Source organism: Schistocerca serialis, chromosome 4, assembly GCF_023864345.2.
Source record: "Schistocerca serialis cubense isolate TAMUIC-IGC-003099 chromosome 4, iqSchSeri2.2, whole genome shotgun sequence".
NCBI classification, from domain to species: Eukaryota; Metazoa; Arthropoda; class Insecta; order Orthoptera; family Acrididae; genus Schistocerca; species Schistocerca serialis.
Window position 1 is genome coordinate 620,322,563 of NC_064641.1, and position 17,940 is coordinate 620,340,502.

At 44.5% G+C, this 17,940-nt stretch overlaps 1 protein-coding gene across 1 annotated transcript in view; it reads right to left on the reverse strand.

Moving 5' to 3' along the window:
- The window catches only part of LOC126475427 (alanine--glyoxylate aminotransferase-like), a 105,750-nt gene that overhangs the window by 58,890 nt on the left and 28,920 nt on the right, over positions 1-17,940 (reverse strand). The window contains exon 2 of the mRNA XM_050103274.1: positions 15,482-15,674. Within this exon, the coding sequence (XP_049959231.1) occupies positions 15,482-15,674 (193 nt within the window). The remainder of the gene's footprint in view (positions 1-15,481; positions 15,675-17,940) is intronic.

Sequence of the window (17,940 nt, forward strand, 5' to 3'; positions counted from 1 at the left end):
CAGGCTATGTGTTACTGTCATATCTGAATCCCAAGGACTTAGGAGAGTGGCTGTCTTATTCTTTCACATTGTTCAGGGAGTACTGCTACAGGCAAAATATGTGCTAGTCTGAGCAATGATCCAGCTGCATGCTTTTCCATGACAGAAGTTTTCACATTATTGGCTGTGATACTGAAATATTTCATGTCAGTTCAGTGGGGGGATATTCTGCAGTGGTCACGACTCTGTTTTATTTCCATTAGAAATTCAGAGGAACTTGTACTTTTGTGTAAAGTCAATTTGAACTTTGAGTTGTTTGTACTGAGTCTGGTTTTTAACCCAGTTTTCCTCTGGGGACTTCTGATTATTTTTGTCACTATTCAGCATCATGTGTCTCTTACGCTACCATTTATTTGTGTTATCATGGCATCTGACTTTGATTAATTTGAGCTGCAAACACTACATCTGCTTTCCAGCTATTTTATTTATATAGTGTGTATGCTAACAACAATACTGGAGACCAGGCTGAATTTCAGTTAACTTAATTATGTAGAGGTTATCACCTGCCTGCAAAATTTGGTGCCATTTTAAGTCATAAACTTTACTTGTTAACTTAACCACCTGTAGTTGGAATATAATATTTAGCCTTGCTACATCTATGATCAACCTGAAGTAATTTTAAATGTGATTCATACATCAGAGACCATTTTATTATTTTTATTTAAAGCAACAATAACTAGACTCAAATAATCACCCCCTTCGATTAGGAATTATGAAGCAATAACCCTTTAAATTGTTGCAGGTTCCAAGTCTACCACAATGTGATCAGAAAAATTCATATATGCATAATACTGAATTCTTGAATACTAAAATTAGGAATGTTAATTACTAACACTAAACCTACAGAAAGTGGTAATTATGGCTATGGTAAATATGACTACAAGTGTTGAATGTTAGCACTCACCTAACCTAGGAATTGTGGAGGATATAACAGAGAATTCTGAAAAGATTTTTTAATTTCCAAATTCATCAGTAACTTCCCAAAACTATACATGTGCAACAACCTGAACCTTTATGTTTATATCAGTGTGTGATTTGCAGAGGGGGATGGGGGGGATTTTCCCCCCCCCCCCCCCCCCCCCCCCCCCCCCCTCTGCATCAGACCATCCCCTCCTCTGGTTTTAGTTTATCCGTCCCAACCTGGGATGTTTATTTCCCACGCACTGGAATAAAACTTAACATATAATTTAAATTTGTGGAGCCGAACACTGAAAGTTTTTAATAAGTCTTACTATTAATACTGTTAATGTGTTTCAGTTTTCTATCATAAGAATAAGTACAGCTTTTCATAAATGTGCCTCTACTTTTTGTATTCCCCTCGTATACCTGTATGTAGATGATTCTGTAAATAAGCTTTACCTATAATGTACTTTTAAAGATATACCAAGGGATGGCTTTTCTGATAGTGCATACATGTGAATAGTGAGTTTTGGCATTATCTATTTATAAATAGCCGTTTAACCATGCATAACACCACTGTCCAAGCTAGTAACATATATAATTCTAATAACCCCCTAAGACATCCCCCCCCCACTGGTAAAAGCACAAATCGCACCCTGGTTTATATTGAATGAAGACCCCCCCCTCCAAATATGCCTCGCACCCCCCCTCCCACCTCTGCCTTCCCCCCCCCCCCCCCCCCTCCCCCTTCCCCCATGAACCATGGACCTTTCTGTCGGAGGGGAGGCTTGCATGCCTCTGTGATACAGATGGCCGTACTGCAGGTGCAAGCTGTTGAGAGGCCAGAGTAACATGTGGTTCCTGAAGAGGGTCAGCATCCTTTTCAGTAGTTACAGGGGCAACTGTTTGGATGACTGACTGATCTGGCATTGTAACATCAACCAAAACACCATTACTGTGCTGGTATGGTGAATAGCTGAAAGCAAGGGCATGCCGCTGTACTGTATGGTTAAATGATGGTGGCATTCTCTTGCATAAAATATTCAGCAGGTAAAATAGCTCCCTATTCAAATCTCTGGGAGGGGACTACTCAGGATGATGTCATCAGGAGAAACAAAACTGGAATTCTACCAACTGGAGCATGCAATGTCAGATCCTTTAATCAGGCAAGCAGGTTAGAAAATCTGAAAAGGGAAACAGGTATGTTAAAGTCAGATATAGTGGACATTAGTGAAGTTCAGTAGCAGAAGGAACAGGTCTTCTTGTCAGTTGAATACAGGGTTTTAAACAAAAAAACTGAGTGGGGATAGAGCAGAAGTAGGTTTAATAGTGAATAAGAAAATAGGAATGCATGTAAGATACGATGAGCAGCATAGTGAATGCATTATTGCAGACAAGATAGACAAGAGGGCCACACCTAACACAGTAGTGCAAGTTTATATGTCAACCAGCTCCACAGATGATGAAGAGATTGAGGGAAAGTATGATGAAGTAAAATAAATTAATAAGAGAGTTAAGGGAGGTGAAAATTTGATAGTGATGGGGGATGGGGAAGTCAGACTCAATGTAGGAAAATAAGAGATGGAAAAATAGTAGGTAAAAATAGACTGGGGGGAAAGCAGTGACAGAGGAAGTTGCCTGGTACAGCTTTGACAGAGCGTAATTTAATCATTGCTAACACTTGGTTTAAGAATCATGAAAGAAGGTTGTACACATGGAAGAGACCTGGTGACACCAGAAGGTTTGAGACTGATTACATAATGGTAAGGCAGAGATTTTGGAACCAGATTTTAAATTGTAAGACATTTCCAGAGGCAGATGTGGACTATGACCACAATTTATTGGCTATAAACGAGATTAAAACTGAAGAAATTGGATAAAGGTAAGAAAGAAGGAGATGAGACCTAGATAAGTTGAAAGACTGAGATATTGTTGAGAGTTTTAGAGGGAGCACTATGCAATGATTGACAAGAACAGGGGAAAGGAACACAGTAGAAGGCAAATGGATAGCTCTGAGAGATGACATGGTGTAGGTAGCAGAGGATTAAATAGATAAAAAGACAAGGCTGAGTAGAAATTCATGGATAACACAGGAGATATTGGACTTGTGGCATTGGCAAGTACGAACGACATATCTCTGCCATCGCAAGTTTTTTGACTCCGTAACCTAATGGCCAATGCCATATTGCTTGTTCAGTTTGCTGCATGACTTGTTGTAATGTGTATGGAATATACCAAGTCTTACAGAAATGAGTGTGTTTCCTTGGGCTGCAAGCCAACTGAAATCCCACAGTGGTGACCCCAAGTAAGAATTCACGTGCCATTTCCTCACAGTGCAAGTATTTTCATGTCTACGGCACTGGCTTTGTTTATGCCTTCATTCATTCTGCTTGGCCATGCAGCACGTGAATATCGAAGCTGCTGCACCTGCAACGGGACTTTTTGTCACTTCACCACCACCTAGATTTTACAACACATTTCCTGCAGTTTCATGCCTCAATACTGTTGCCACTAAACAATGCAACATGTGACTGCAGACTCAGGATTTGCCTCTCCAGTGAGTGTGCATTTCAAAAATGATAACAAGGAGAGCAAAGTTCCTGCATTTCATCATGCTGACATGGATCCTGCATTTCATGCACAAACTATGTATCAGATGCCAGCCGCCCAGGCGACTGTTACAACAGTGCCGTGTGCAACCTCACCTTTGTTAGGACAGACCATGTGTACCAATCATGCTCCCATGATGTCCGAGTGCTTTACTACTTCATAATTTACAAAGTGAACAATGCCCAGCATATATCATGAACATTTCCAGACCAGTTTCTGCCCCCAGTGACTGTTCAGCCCCTCAGTGCACTTTACAGGCCCCCTCCTGATGTGAACAATGTGCCACATAGTGATACTAATTGTGGTTTCTGCACCTCCAAACATGCCCTGGCTTGTCATGTCAACAGCCTGGTGGGAGCATTTTACTGTGCTGCTCCATGCATGTCTCAATTGTACCTAAATTGATGGTCACATGCCCCTCACATGCACATGCTCTCTCCTGCAACCTGTGAACTCATCTACACTCCGGACCTGTAGCTCCATCAAGCTTCAATGCTGCCTCTCTAATGGCCTCTCCCTCCCCTGGATCTTCCACGTGGTTGACATCGCAGAACCAGTCCTGGGAATCGACTTCTTATCACACCACCAACTGTCTTCAAATGCTGTTCGAGGTTCTCTGTTTCACCACACCTCTAACTCTCACATCCTATGTGACCGAGCTCTGCCACCTGCTCCAAGTGAAAATGCCATTAACTGTTTAGTGCCTCAGTGCAGGGCTCTTGTGAGCAGGACTTGTGCAACCATGAATTGCTTCCTGGTGAAAAAAGCCACTGTGAGAACATTGTTTTGAAATATCACATTGCACGTGCCAAGGATGAGCTTGCTGTGATCACCACCCACATCAATTCACACTGCTTGGCAGCACCAACACCCAAGCCTTCATCCACCTCACCTGACAGCTCCGCCAACAACAGCACACAGGTTAGAAACACCAAACCTATCTCGTGTGACCCCAGTCTCAACCACACAGTGTTATCCCCACCACCCCCGCCCCCATCAAGTGTGTTCTGTTCAATGTCACTCTCACCTGTTTCACAAACTGACACTCACGTGCCTCATGACAATCCAGCCATCTGGGTCTGACCATGCTTCCCGCAGTGCATGCACCCGCCAAGTGTGTTGATAAACATTCTGCCTTCTCGCATGGCTCGTTCCGTAGCTCCACATGTGCCAGCAGCACCAACACCAACGAGTGCACCTCTCTCACACACTACGGACAGCAGATAGCCTCTACCCACAATGCTCACACCCACCTCACACTCAGCACTCACAAACTGCCATCCGTGTCAGCATAAGCATAACAAAAATGTGACTTTTTCGCTGCCATTCCCATCTCAGGCAGATATCTAAGCTGCTTCCAAGCCATGCACCGCTAATAAATCAACTGACACCACACCCCACCCATGCAGTCATTGAGCATTAGGTTTCCACCATCACGAACAGAACTGTTCATCACATCATCACCTATTCGTCAAAAGGATCGCCGCCTTAACTCACTCAAGTTATGCTCTGCTTGCCAGCAAATATAGAAAATTCTTGAGGTGGGAATTTGGCAGCCCTCTGGTAGTAACTGGTCATCAACCATACGCATCACCCCCAAACATGAAGGCTCTTTTCATACGTGTGGTGATTACAGGTGCTTGAGTGCTAGAACTGTTATGGACAATTTTCCTATAGTAAACATTTCTGACTTCACTCACCTTCTCGCAGGTGCTACAATTTTCAGCATACTGAACTGCAAACGTACTTATCACCAAATCCCAGTTTCACCCGAAGACATTCTGAATACGGTGATTATTACCTCCCTTGGGTTGTATTAGTACCATTTCATCCCATTCGTGTTAAAAAACACTGCCCAGATGTGACAACGCTTTATTGACTCTCTCTTGCTCCAGTTTGACTTCTTAAATTGAAGGTGCAATCAGTCTTATCCATGTCACTCTCTACCACATACAAAGAGCTCCGTTGATTCCTGGGAGGGATAAACCACTGCTGTTGACATTTGCCTGCAGCAGCTGACACCTAGGCCACCCTCACTAACGCCCTCACTGGAAAGCAAACTTTAGGGACACATCCTGTTCCCTGTATGGAACCAATGCGCGCAGCCTTCCAGGCCCTGAAAAACTCTCTTGCATGAGCCATCACTCTCGCTCATCCAATCGCGGATGCTGAACTCTTGATCACCTTGGATGCCAGTGACTCTATGGTAGGTGCAGTCCTACAACAATGCCACAACAATGTGGTCATGCCACCTCAGTTCTTTCCGAAGAAACTTTCACGCGCCCAACAAAAATTCTCAGCCTTCAATTGTGAACTTTTAGTGGTTTATGAGGCGGTGAAACACTTCTGCCCCAATGTCGAGGGCCAACCTGACTGACTATAAACTAGTAGTAGATTCCATATGCAACCTGCTTCTCATCCCCCCCCTCATTTTTGCCACTTAGATTTCATCTATCAGTTCTCTACTGCTGTCCACCAAATCAAAGGCGCTGTCAACGTCATTGCAAATTTCCTTTTCTGCATTAGCACCTTCTTAACGATCGTCAACCTTCCCGACCTCGCGTCCCTACAGAACCAGAATGAGGATACACAGCAACTTCTCAACAGCACCTCCACTTTGCTGTTTTTGACCAAAGCAAAATTCGCTGGCGTCCAAGAGGAAGTCAGCTGCGCCTCCACTGGCACCCTCCAATCCCTCATCCCCATCCCCCTCCACCATTCACTGTTTGACACACTATACTCTCTAGCACACCCCAGAATTAAGCCAGTGACATGCCTCATGTCAGAATGATTCATGTGGCGAGACATAAGACGTGATTATCAGATATAGGCTTGGAACTGCATCACTTGCCAGTGCAACAAAGTCACCAGGTACACTGTTCCACATCTCTGCAAATTCGACATTCTATCTGGCTACTTTCACCATGTGCACCTGGACCTCATCGGCCACCTTCCCCCCACAGAGGGCTTTCATTATGTTCTTTCTTGCACTGATCGTTTATCTCATTGGGTAGAGGCCTTACCTCTCACCAACATAACTGCCAAAACCATGGCTAAGGCTTTTGTTTCTTCCTGGACTTCCTGCTCTGGCTGCCCTGCTGCCATCACCACTGACCATGGCTGGCTCTTTGAATCAGCACTCTTTGCCCAACTATGCCAGCAACAAATGTCACACAATTGCCAACCACTTCCAAGACAGCACTGCAGTGTCACAATAATCTTTGGACCAAGGCTCTCCCATGGGTACTCCTTGACCTATGGTCATCATACGAACCAGATATCGAGGGCACCATAAATAAGTTCATCTATGGTGAAACCATGTCCTCTCTGGGGAGCTGTTACAACCATCCTCCCCTAACAATTCCATCTCTCTTCCCAATTTCATAAAACAGATCCGATTTGCAAACATTTTCCTCACCATCATCTAGCCATACTCCCCCCCCCCCCCCCCCCCCCCCCACTCCCACGCACCCTCCGATCTCCTTTCATGCAAGTTCGTTTTTTTCTGCGATGACACTGTCCGGAGTCTGGGCCTCATTTTCCCCACCATATTCAGCCCCATAAACCACACAACTAACATGATAGACCTCTGGGTTAAGGATACGCCATTCACTGTTTGTCTCCACTGCTAGAAACTGGCACACCTCAACCCAGCGTCTTTGACGTCCAATGATGTTATGCAGCCTCCTAGCACTGAGGATTCATCTTCAAGCTATGACCCCTCAGAGCTGCCTCCACAACCTTCACCTGAACATGCATCTGCACCACCATCAATGCCATTCCTCGGGTTCATGCCCTCTCTCTCTCTACCTCATCCCCTGCAAACCGATGTACTGTCCAAACATGTGGAGGATATCACCATCCTTATCGATGACAATCACATCTTCATCCTGCTCCACCTCTCTGGGAGACACCCCTTGACAAAGCACACTGTCCATGTGGGTGGAGAGGCCTGCATATCCGCATGAAGCTGAGGGCTATGCTGAAGGTAGAGGACCTACTGCCAGAAAGGCCTTAGCTGATGGATCAGACTAAGAGTGTCCCACAATGTCCTGTCTTCCTTATCCACTCCTAGTCTTTACCCATTTCCCTTTCCCAACCCAAGGTGTGATGTGATCTGTGCCACGGGGTGTGTGGCACATGGGAAGATGTGTCGCAAATGAAGCCTAGGGATACTGGGCGACCTCCTTGAGTAAGGAGCCTTACACCGTGCAAGGTTTCCGTGGTATGGACCATGTAGATCCCCAAATTTTGTGGGAGCAAGATGAGCCCGACTGATGAAAACGATTTAAAACAAACTGAGGGGCAAACTATGACCTCAGACACCCAGTCATTGGGGTCAGGACTGATGGAATGCACTCCCACTACTGAATCAGGGTGTAGCCCTGAGCAAGAAGTGGGAACTGTAGCTGAGAAGTTGGACCAGATCAAGGTTAAAGCCTTGTCTGGGGCCCAGAGGAGGAAATTTCTCAGGGAACAGAAACAAAAGGAACCCTAGTGGTGGAGGTCAGAGAGAAGTCCCCGAAGGCGATGCAAGAGTAAGACCTGAATTGTTTTTAGGGTTTGCAGGTTGCTGTCAGGGTAATCAAAGACCTCAAAAGCAATTATAGCAGCAAGATGGAGACTTGAGGTGCTGCAGATCAATCTTCAGCAAAGTAAAGGTGCCACTGCTGCCTGAGCCATCACCTGGGGAGACAGGAGGTGGACATGGTCCTGATACAAGAACCCTACTTATATAAAGGGGGTGTATTGGGCCTCAGTGGTACAGGAGGTAAGTTGATTTATGACAGAAATCTAAGAAACTCCAGAACATGCATTTATGTGAGAAATGGAATTTCTTTCATGCCAGTGATGGATTTCTGTTCTAGGGACCAGCTGACCATCAGGATGCAGCAACGTGAGGAAGGTATCATGAGGGAAATTGTTTTGGCCTCAGCAGACCTTCCTTACAAAGACAGCTCTCCTCCTCCTCTTGAGATGAGACGACTGACGGGAGCTTGCCATCGGCAAGGTGACCAGCTGTTGGTTGGATGTGATGCCAATGTCCACAAGCTAGTGTGGGACAGCAAGGACACCAACAGTAGAGGTGAGTACCTCCTTGAATTTCTCTTGTCTAACAACTTGGAGGTCCTGAATAGGGGTGATGAACATACATTCAGAAACAGCAGAAGGGAAGAAGTAATTGACAAAACCTTCGGTTTCATGATGATGGGCAGCTATGTCAAACAAAGGAATGTGGCATTGGAGCCATCCTCATTGGACCACATGTATATTAAATTCAAGGTTGAAATGGGAATCAGACAGACCGTGGCCTATAGGTATCCCAGTAAAACAGACTGGGAGACATATAGGAGGGACCTTGACTTAAGCTTATTGGAAACTAAAACTTCAATAAGGAAGTAGAGTTTGAGGAAGTAGCAGAGTCTGTAACCTCTGCCATAATTATGTCATACCAGGACAACTGCTCAGTCACCAAGAAGTGCACAAATAGGAGTGTGTCTTGGTGGAGCAACAACTTGGAAACACAAAGAGGACGGGAACGGAGACTGTTTAACCTTGTGAAACATGCAGGACAATGGGCAAAATATTGTGAGGCCCTTGTCAACTACAACCTTGCAATTAGACAAGCAAAGCAGGCTTCCTGGAAGGAATTCTCTGAGGAAGTGGAGGGCATGGCTGCTCAAGCCAGGCTTCACAAAATCCTCACAACTAATCCAGGAGGTACATTGAGGAAGGAGGATGGGGAATACACAAAAACAGCAGATGAGATGCTGGAATTGCTCCTCAAAACTCACTTCCCTCATTGTACTCTGGTAGATAACACAGACCAGAATGCAACCCCTGAGAGACAATGAATCTCAGGCATTTGAAGAGAGGACTGGGAATTGGCCAAGGAGTATGTCGACATCATTCCAAATGTTCAAGTCATCTGCCACAAATGGAATCTTTCTAGCTCTCCTGCAACAAGCAGTAGAGAATCTTATAAGAGTCCTACACAAGTTACTCAGGGTTAGCCTAGCTGCAGGAATCATTCCCAATGCCTGGAGGGCAGTGAAGGTTGTCTTTATTCCAAAGCCAGGGAAGACTGATCATACCAAGGCCAAGGATATTAGTCTGTCCTCCTTCATTCTTAAAGCATTGGAAAAACTGGTTAATGTATTTGTCGGGGAGAGGAGGCTATCTAGGGCTCCTCTTCATTCAAACCAACATGCATATCGACCAGGTAAATCATGCAAGATAGCTCTTCACCAACTCATTGTGAAGGTGCAGGAAATTTCAGGAAATAGCCCTCTGCATCTTCCTGGACAGTGAGAGGGCTTTTAGTAGCACAACCTTTGATTCCATGGTTAGGGCAGCAGAGGTGCATGACTAGGGACCACTATATGTAGGTGGACTGGGGCCATACTTAGTGGAAGGAAGGTAGAGGCCACCATCATGATTGAAAAGATGGTAATTAACACCACTAGAGGATGTCCACAAGGAGGAGTTTTGTCACCTTTATTGTGGAATCTAGTGATGAAATAACTCATTGAGGAACTAAATTCCAGACAATGCTTTTGCCAAGGATACGCAGATGACCTTTTCATAGTAATACTTGGCAAATTTACTGGCACAGTCAGGAATATGGCACACAGTGCGCTGAACATTGTGCAAGATTGATGCAGGAAACAGGATCTAAGGGTTAATTCTAAGAAGACTGTTGTGATACCATTCACAAAGCTGTTGTGATACCATTCACAAAGAAGCACATCCAACACTCAAAGTTAGAATCTAAAGCTTTTCAATGAAACTCTACCTGTGAAGGGGACAGTGAAATATCTAGGGGTAACCTTAGATGAGAAACTAACATGGACCCTCACATTAAGAGCATATGCACCAGGGTGAAAGTAGCGTGTAAGAGAAGAGCTTGTGGCTAAAACTGGGGCCTAAGCCCCAGACGTATGCACTGGATATACACCACAGTGGTTAGACCTAGGATCTTCTATGGGGCAGTAGTGTGGTGGAAGAAGTAGAACAGTAGGTTGCAGCTAAGGAGCTTGTTAAAGTGCAGAGACTGGCCTGCTTAGCCATAACAGGTGGAATTAGCAAAACACCAACTGCTGGGATGGAAACCATGCTGGACATCATTACACCTTTGGGTCTAGATGGAGGCAGCAGCTGGTGCATGCAGACTCAAAACTGGTAAAAACTGGATCTCATTGGGTATCTAGAACCACACACTAAAATAGTGAGTGAGGTAAATATAGGAATGGTTGTTGAAATGCTGCCTGACTATATAGTAACTCGCAACTGCTTCAACAAGCCTTACGATATAATAATTGTAAGCAGTGAGCATGCAAAAAAAACAGTTCAACACTGTACGGGGTACATTGTCTGTTTCACTGATGGGTCAAAATCAGACCAAGGCACTGGGGCCAGGGTGTACAGCCAAGACTGGAGGGCATCAGCTCTCTAGGAAAATTGGCCTCGGTACTCCAAGCTGACATCAGGATGTGTGTGCAGGAGAATGTGCATAGGTGCTAAAAGGATTGTAACATCTGCATCTATTCAGACAGCCCTGAAATCATTGGCAGCTCCTGAAACAAGATCTAAGATTGTTGTAGAATGTCACAGCGTTCTGGTGGAGCTAGGGGGAGGCAACAGGGTGAACCTAGTGTGGGTCCCTGGCTACTCAGGGATCAGTGGCAATGAATAAACTAACAGATTGGCCAGGATGGGGGCAAAGACTCCATTCATTGGACTGGAACCTGTCCTGACAATCACCAAGGCTATGACTGAGCTAGAATTACAAAACTGGCTCAGAGGACAGCTTGTAGAATACTGAACCAAGGGCTTACAACACTGCAAGATACTGATGCCTAAGCCATGTTTTAAAAGTAGCTCTGTAATCCTGGGCTTGAACTGGAAAGAGATGAAACTCATGGTTGGACTGATGACCAGCCATTGGAATTTCAAAACACACCTACATGCAATGGGTATAACAGAAGAAGACCCTAAATGTAGGATCTGTGATGAGAGTGAAGAAACTGCAACACACATAATCTTCGAATGCACTGCACTGGAGAGCAAGAGACACAGAATTTTCAGGACAATTAGACCTGAAGAAACTGTGACTAACAAATAACTGGTAAAGGGACTCCTTGCACTATTTAAGGGCATTGGTTGGCTTTACTAGATATACAGGAAGTGATACCGCATAATAAACTTGGTTTCGGTGCAGGCAGTGGCGGGTTAGACCAAAGCTGTTTTAGCTTCCCTATTAAAATCAAATCAAATACAAGACAACTTGCCCCACCTGACCGGGGACCCAGTTCATCAGTTAATCGCTGGTTCTCACCCGCTCCCACCCAGGGTCAACCACATGCTCCTCCAAGCTACAGTCACCCCCATAAGGAGGGTAACTGTCAAATGCTGCCAGTCAATCTCATGGGGGACACGGTCCCTCTCCACACCACTCCATCCTCATGCGGGGGCCGATGCCTCATCTGCCCACACCACCTACAGGAGTTCCATGTCGACGTCCCACCATGGTCCCTGCCATGATAACCTCCAGAGATTGACATCCCCATCACATCACTGCCATCTCCCTCACCGCCTTCACTGCCCGAAATGCCCTCCTTCCACTGTGCTCAAACTGTGCTCCATGCTGCGGGGGGTTGTCTGTGTGGCATCGACAAGTACGAATGACATTTCTCCACCATTGCAAGTTCTTTGACTCTGTAACCTAATGGCCCATGCCATCTTGCTTGTTTGGTTTGCTGTACAGCTTGTAATGTGGACAGCCATGTGTAGAGTCTTACAGAAATGAGTGTGTTTTCTTGGGCTACAAACCAATTGAAATCCCACAGACTTAATTGATGAAAGGAGAAAATATAAAAATGCAGTAAGTGCAGCAAGTAAAAGGGAATACAAATGTGTAAAAAGTGAGATTGACAGAAAGTGCAAAATGTATAAGGAGGAATGTTTGGAAGGCAAATGTAAGGATTTAGATATATATTTTGCTAGGGGAATGACAGAGACTGCCTACAGGAAAACTGAAGAGGCTTTTGGAGAAAAGAGAAGCAGCTGTATGAATATTAAGAGTTCACATGGAAAGAATGAAAGGTGGAAGGAGTAAATAGAGGGTCTATACAAGGGGGATGAACATGAAGGCAATATTATGGAAATGGAAGAGGATATAGATGAAGATGATTTGGGAGATATGATACTGTGAGAAGATTTTAGTAGAGCATTGAAAGACCTACATCAAAACAAGGCTCAGGAGAAGACAATGTTCCACTAGAATTACTGACAGCCTTGGGAGAACCAGCCATGAAGAAGCTCTTCTGTCTGGTGTACGAGATGTATGAGACAGGTGAAATACTCTCAGACTTCATGAAGAATAAAATAATACCAAGTCCAAAGAAAACAAGTGTGGACAGGTGTGAATATTACCTAACTTTCACTTTAATAATTCATGGTTACAAAACACTAACATGAATTTTTAACAGGAGAATGGAAAAGCTGGCAGAAGCCAACCTTGGAGCAGATCAATCTGGATTATGGAGAAATGTAGGAGTACATGAGGCAATACTGATTCTGCAACTTCTCTTAGAGGATGGGTTAAGGAAAGGCAAACCTATGTTTATAGCACTTGTAGGTGCAGAGAAAGCTTTTGGCAATGTTGACTGGAATACTCTGAATTTCTGAAGGCAGCAGAGGTGAAATACAGAAAGTGGAAGGGTATTTACAATTTGTACAGAAACCAGATGGCAGTTATAAGAGTCGAGGGAAAAGAAAGGAAAGCAATATTTGAGGAGGGAGCGAGGCAGGATTCTATCCTGTCCCCAATGTTATTCAGGCTGTACATGGAACAACTGGTGAAGGAAACCAAGTAATTCTATCAGAGACAGCAAAGGACTTGGAAAAGCAACTGCATGGAATGGACCGTGTCTTGAATGGAGGTTATAAGATGAACATCAACAAGAGTAAAACAAGGGTAGTGGAATGTAGCTGAAGTGAATCAGGTGATGCTGAGGGAACTGAATTACACTCCTGGAAATGGAAAGAAGAACACATTGACACCGGTGTGTCAGACCCACCATACTTGCTCTGGACACTGCGAGAGGGCTGTACAAGCAATGATCACATGCACGGCACAGCGGACACACCAGGAATCGCGGTGTTGGCCGTCGAATGGCGCTAGCTGTGCAGCATTTGTGCACCGCCGCCGTCAGTGTCAGCCAGTTTGCCGTGGCATACGGAGCTCCATCGCAGTCTTTAACACTGGTAGCATGCCGCGACAGCGTGGACGTGAACCGTATGTGCAGTTGACGGACTTTGAGCGAGGGCGTATAGTGGGCATGCGGGAGGCCGGGTGGACGTACCGCCGAATTGCTCAACACGTGGGGCGTGAGGTCTCCACAGTACATCGATGTTGTCGCCAGTGGTCGGCGGAAGGTGCACGTGCCCGTCGACCAGGGACCGGACCGCAGCGACGCACGGATGCACGCCAAGACCGTAGGATCCTACGCAGTGCCGTAGGGGACCGCACCGCCACTTTCCAGCAAATTAGGGACACTGTTGCTCCTGGGGTATCGGCGAGGACCATTCGCAACCGTCTCCATGAAGCTGGGCTACGGTCCCGCACACCGTTAGGCCATCTTCCGCTCACGCCCCAACATCGTGCAGCCCGCCTCCAGTGGTGTCACGACAGGCGTGAATGGAGGGACGAATGGAGACGTGTCGTCTTCAGCGATGAGAGTTGCTTCTGCCTTGGTGCCAATGATGGTCGTATGCGTGTTTGGCGCCGTGCAGGTGAGCGCCACAATCTGGACTGCATACGACCGAGGCACACAGGGCCAACACCCGGCATCATGGTGTGGGGAGCGATCTCCTACACTGGCCGTACACCACTGGTGATCGTCGAGGGGACACTGAATAGTGCACGGTACATCCAAACCGTCATCGAACCCATCGTTCTACCATTCCTAGACCGGCAAGGGAACTTGCTGTTCCAACAGGATAATGCACGTCCGCATGTATCCCGTGCCACCCAACGTACTCTAGAAGGTGTAAGTCAACTACCCTGGCCAGCAAGATCTCCGGATCTGTCCCCCATTGAGCATGTTTGGGACAGGATGAAGCGTCGTCTCATGCGGTCTGCACGTCCAGCACGAACGCTGGTCCAACTGAGGCGCCAGGTGGAAATGGCATGGCAAGCCGTTCCACAGGACTACATCCAGCATCTCTACGATCGTCTCCATGGGAGAATAGCAGCCTGCATTGCTGCGAAAGGTGGATATGCACTGTACTAGTGCCGACATTGTGCATGCTCTGTTGCCTATGTCTATGTGCTTGTGGATCTGTCAGTGTGATCATGTGATGTATCTGACCCCAGGAATGTGTCAATAAAGTTTCCCCTTCCTGGGACAATGAATTCACGGTGTTCTTATTTCAATTTCCAGGAGTGTAGTAAACAAGACACTTAAAGTAGTAGACAAGTTTTGCTATTTGGGTAGCAAAATAACTGATGGTGACAGAGAGGACATAAAATGTGAACTGGCAATGGCAAAAAAAGTGTTTATGAAGAAAAGTAATTTGTTAACATCAAAATAGATTTAAAAGTCAGGAAGTATTTTCTGAAAGAAAAGATCAAGAAAGGAATACAGTAAACAGATTCAGAAGGGTATAGGTTGCTGTAGTTATTTGGAGATGAAGAGGCTTGCACAGGATAGAATAGTATAGAAAGCTGCACCAAAGCAATCTTCAGACTGGAGACTACAACAACAACAACAACATTATTGAATGATGCAGTTAGAAGTAATTTAATTTAGCAGTGATGATTTAATATCAGAAAAGCTATGAAATACATTTTCTACAGAAATAATGAGCAGACTGCAAGAAAACATTGAGAATTATTTTATAAGCTAGGAATAATTATTATTCTTACCAAGTCTTTCAGCAATATCTGCTGCTCTTTCACTCCATATTCCATTACAGGCAACAAGAACTGTATCTCCTGGTTCGTACAGATTCACTATAGATGCCTCCATTCCTAGAGTACCTGATCCACACATTGCAAAAGTCATCTCATTTTTTGTCTGGAAGACGTACTGCAAACCAGCTTTTATATCATCCAGCACCTAAATTAGAATATCAACAGATCTGTTAAATTACCTGTCATGCTCAGTTATTTAAATAGCGCTATACTTACAAGATTTTCTAGATGACACAATGAAAATTTTTATTGTATGAGTCAAACAATGGAAAATTCAGGAAGGAATGTAACAATATTAGAGCGGAGATGCTGAGTTGCAGCTGGGCACATCAAAAAGATTCTCACAATTATAGCTTTCGGCAACTAAGGTCTTTGTCAATAATACACACACACACACACACACACACACACACATTCAGACAATCACACAAACACACACGACTGCAGTTGCGTTTGTGTGTGTGTGTGTGTGTGTGTGTGTGTGTGTGTGTGTGTGTGTGTGTGTATTATTGACAAAGACCTTAATGGCTGAAAGCTATAATTGTGAGAATATTTTTGTTGTGCCTATCTGTGACTCAGCATCTCCACTATATGGTTTATAGTTTAAGTGCTATTCATACTACACTGGGGTGACAAAATCCTGGGATATGTCCTAATATTGAATCAGACTTCCTTTTGCCAGCATAGTGTAGCAACTCGATATGGTATGGTCTCAACAAGTTGTTAGAAATCCCCTGCAGAAATACAGGGCCAAACTGCCTCTTTAACCTTCCATAATTTGTGAAAGTGTTGCTGGTGCAGGATCTTGTGCATGAAGTGACCTCTTGATTATGTCCATGTTGGGTGATCTGGGTGGCCAGCTCATATGCTCAAATTGTCCAGAATGTTCTTCAAATCAATCATGAACAACTGTGGCTCATGGATATCACACATTGTCATCCATAAAAATTCAATTGTCATTTGCAAGCATGAAGTCCATGAATGGCTGCAAATAGCCAAACAAAACCATTTCCACTTTATGATCAGTCCTCTGGACCAGAAGACCCAGCCCATCCGATATAACAGAACACACACCACTACAGAGTCACCACCAACATGCACAGTCCTTTACTGACTACTTGGGTCCATAAATTCATGGGGTCTGTACCACAGTCAAAACCTACCATCAGTGCATATTAATTGAAATCAAGATTCATCTGACTAGGCCACGGTTTCCCAGTTATCTAGCGTACAACCAATATGGTCACAAGCTCAGGAGGGGTGCTGCAGGCAAGGTCGTGCTGATAGCAAAGGCACTCATGTCAGTTGTCTGCTGCCATAGCTCATTAGCACCAAATTTCTTCATTCATTAGCACCATATTTCTCCACACTGTCTTAATTGATATGTTTATCATACAATAGACATTGATTTCAGTGGTTATTTCACAAAGTGTTGCTTTTTATTAGCAATAACAACCCTACACAAACAAGGATGTTCTCAGTTGTTAAGTGAAGGCTGTCAACCACTGCATTGTCCATGGTGAGAAGAACTCCTAAAATTTGGTATTCTCAGCACACTCTTGACACTGTGGATCTCGAAATATTGAATTCCCTAACGATTACCAAAATGGAAAGTCCCTTGTGTCTAGCTGCAACTAAAATTCCGCATTCAAAGTCTGATAATTCCCATTGTGCAGCCATAATCACATTGGACATCTTTCCAAATGAATCACCTGAGTATAAATGATAGCTCCACCAGTGCACTGCCCTTTTATATGTTGTGCATATCTATCCCAGGACTTCTGTCACCTCAGTGTAAAATGAAAATAAACTACAGTAATTATGTTGTCTGCATATTCTTTCTCACATTTTTGCTAAAACATCTATGCAGAAATGAGTACTAAAATGAAATAAATTGCTATTTGTAAAGTCATAGGAAGTTGAATAACATGCAAAAGTTGATACAGCCATAAACTTTTAGAATGTTTTATGTACCAGACAAAAGAGAGAAAAGATGTGAAGTAAATGAGTCTGTTCAGAAATTAAGTAGGGAATTCACCCATGATGTTATGTCAAGGAAGATCCAACAGATAATCAGGGGGAAAAAAAAAATTGAAGAGAAGAGAAATAAGAAATTATGAAGAGCATGGTCAAAAGCTGAAATAGATAACTGAAGAACAATTATTGGGAAATAGAAGTGCTAATGAGGGAAAAAGGGCAGCACTAGAGAAAAGTTATACCTACATCTTTACACCCCACAAGCCACCTAATGGTGTGTGATGGAGGGTACTCCTGGTACCACTAACTGACCAGCTCCCCATCCACCCCCACCACTCCACCCACCCTGTTCGACTTGCAAATGCTGCGTGGGAAGAATGATTGTCTGTAGCTTGTGTATTGGCTCTAATTTCTTGAATTGTCTCATCATTCTT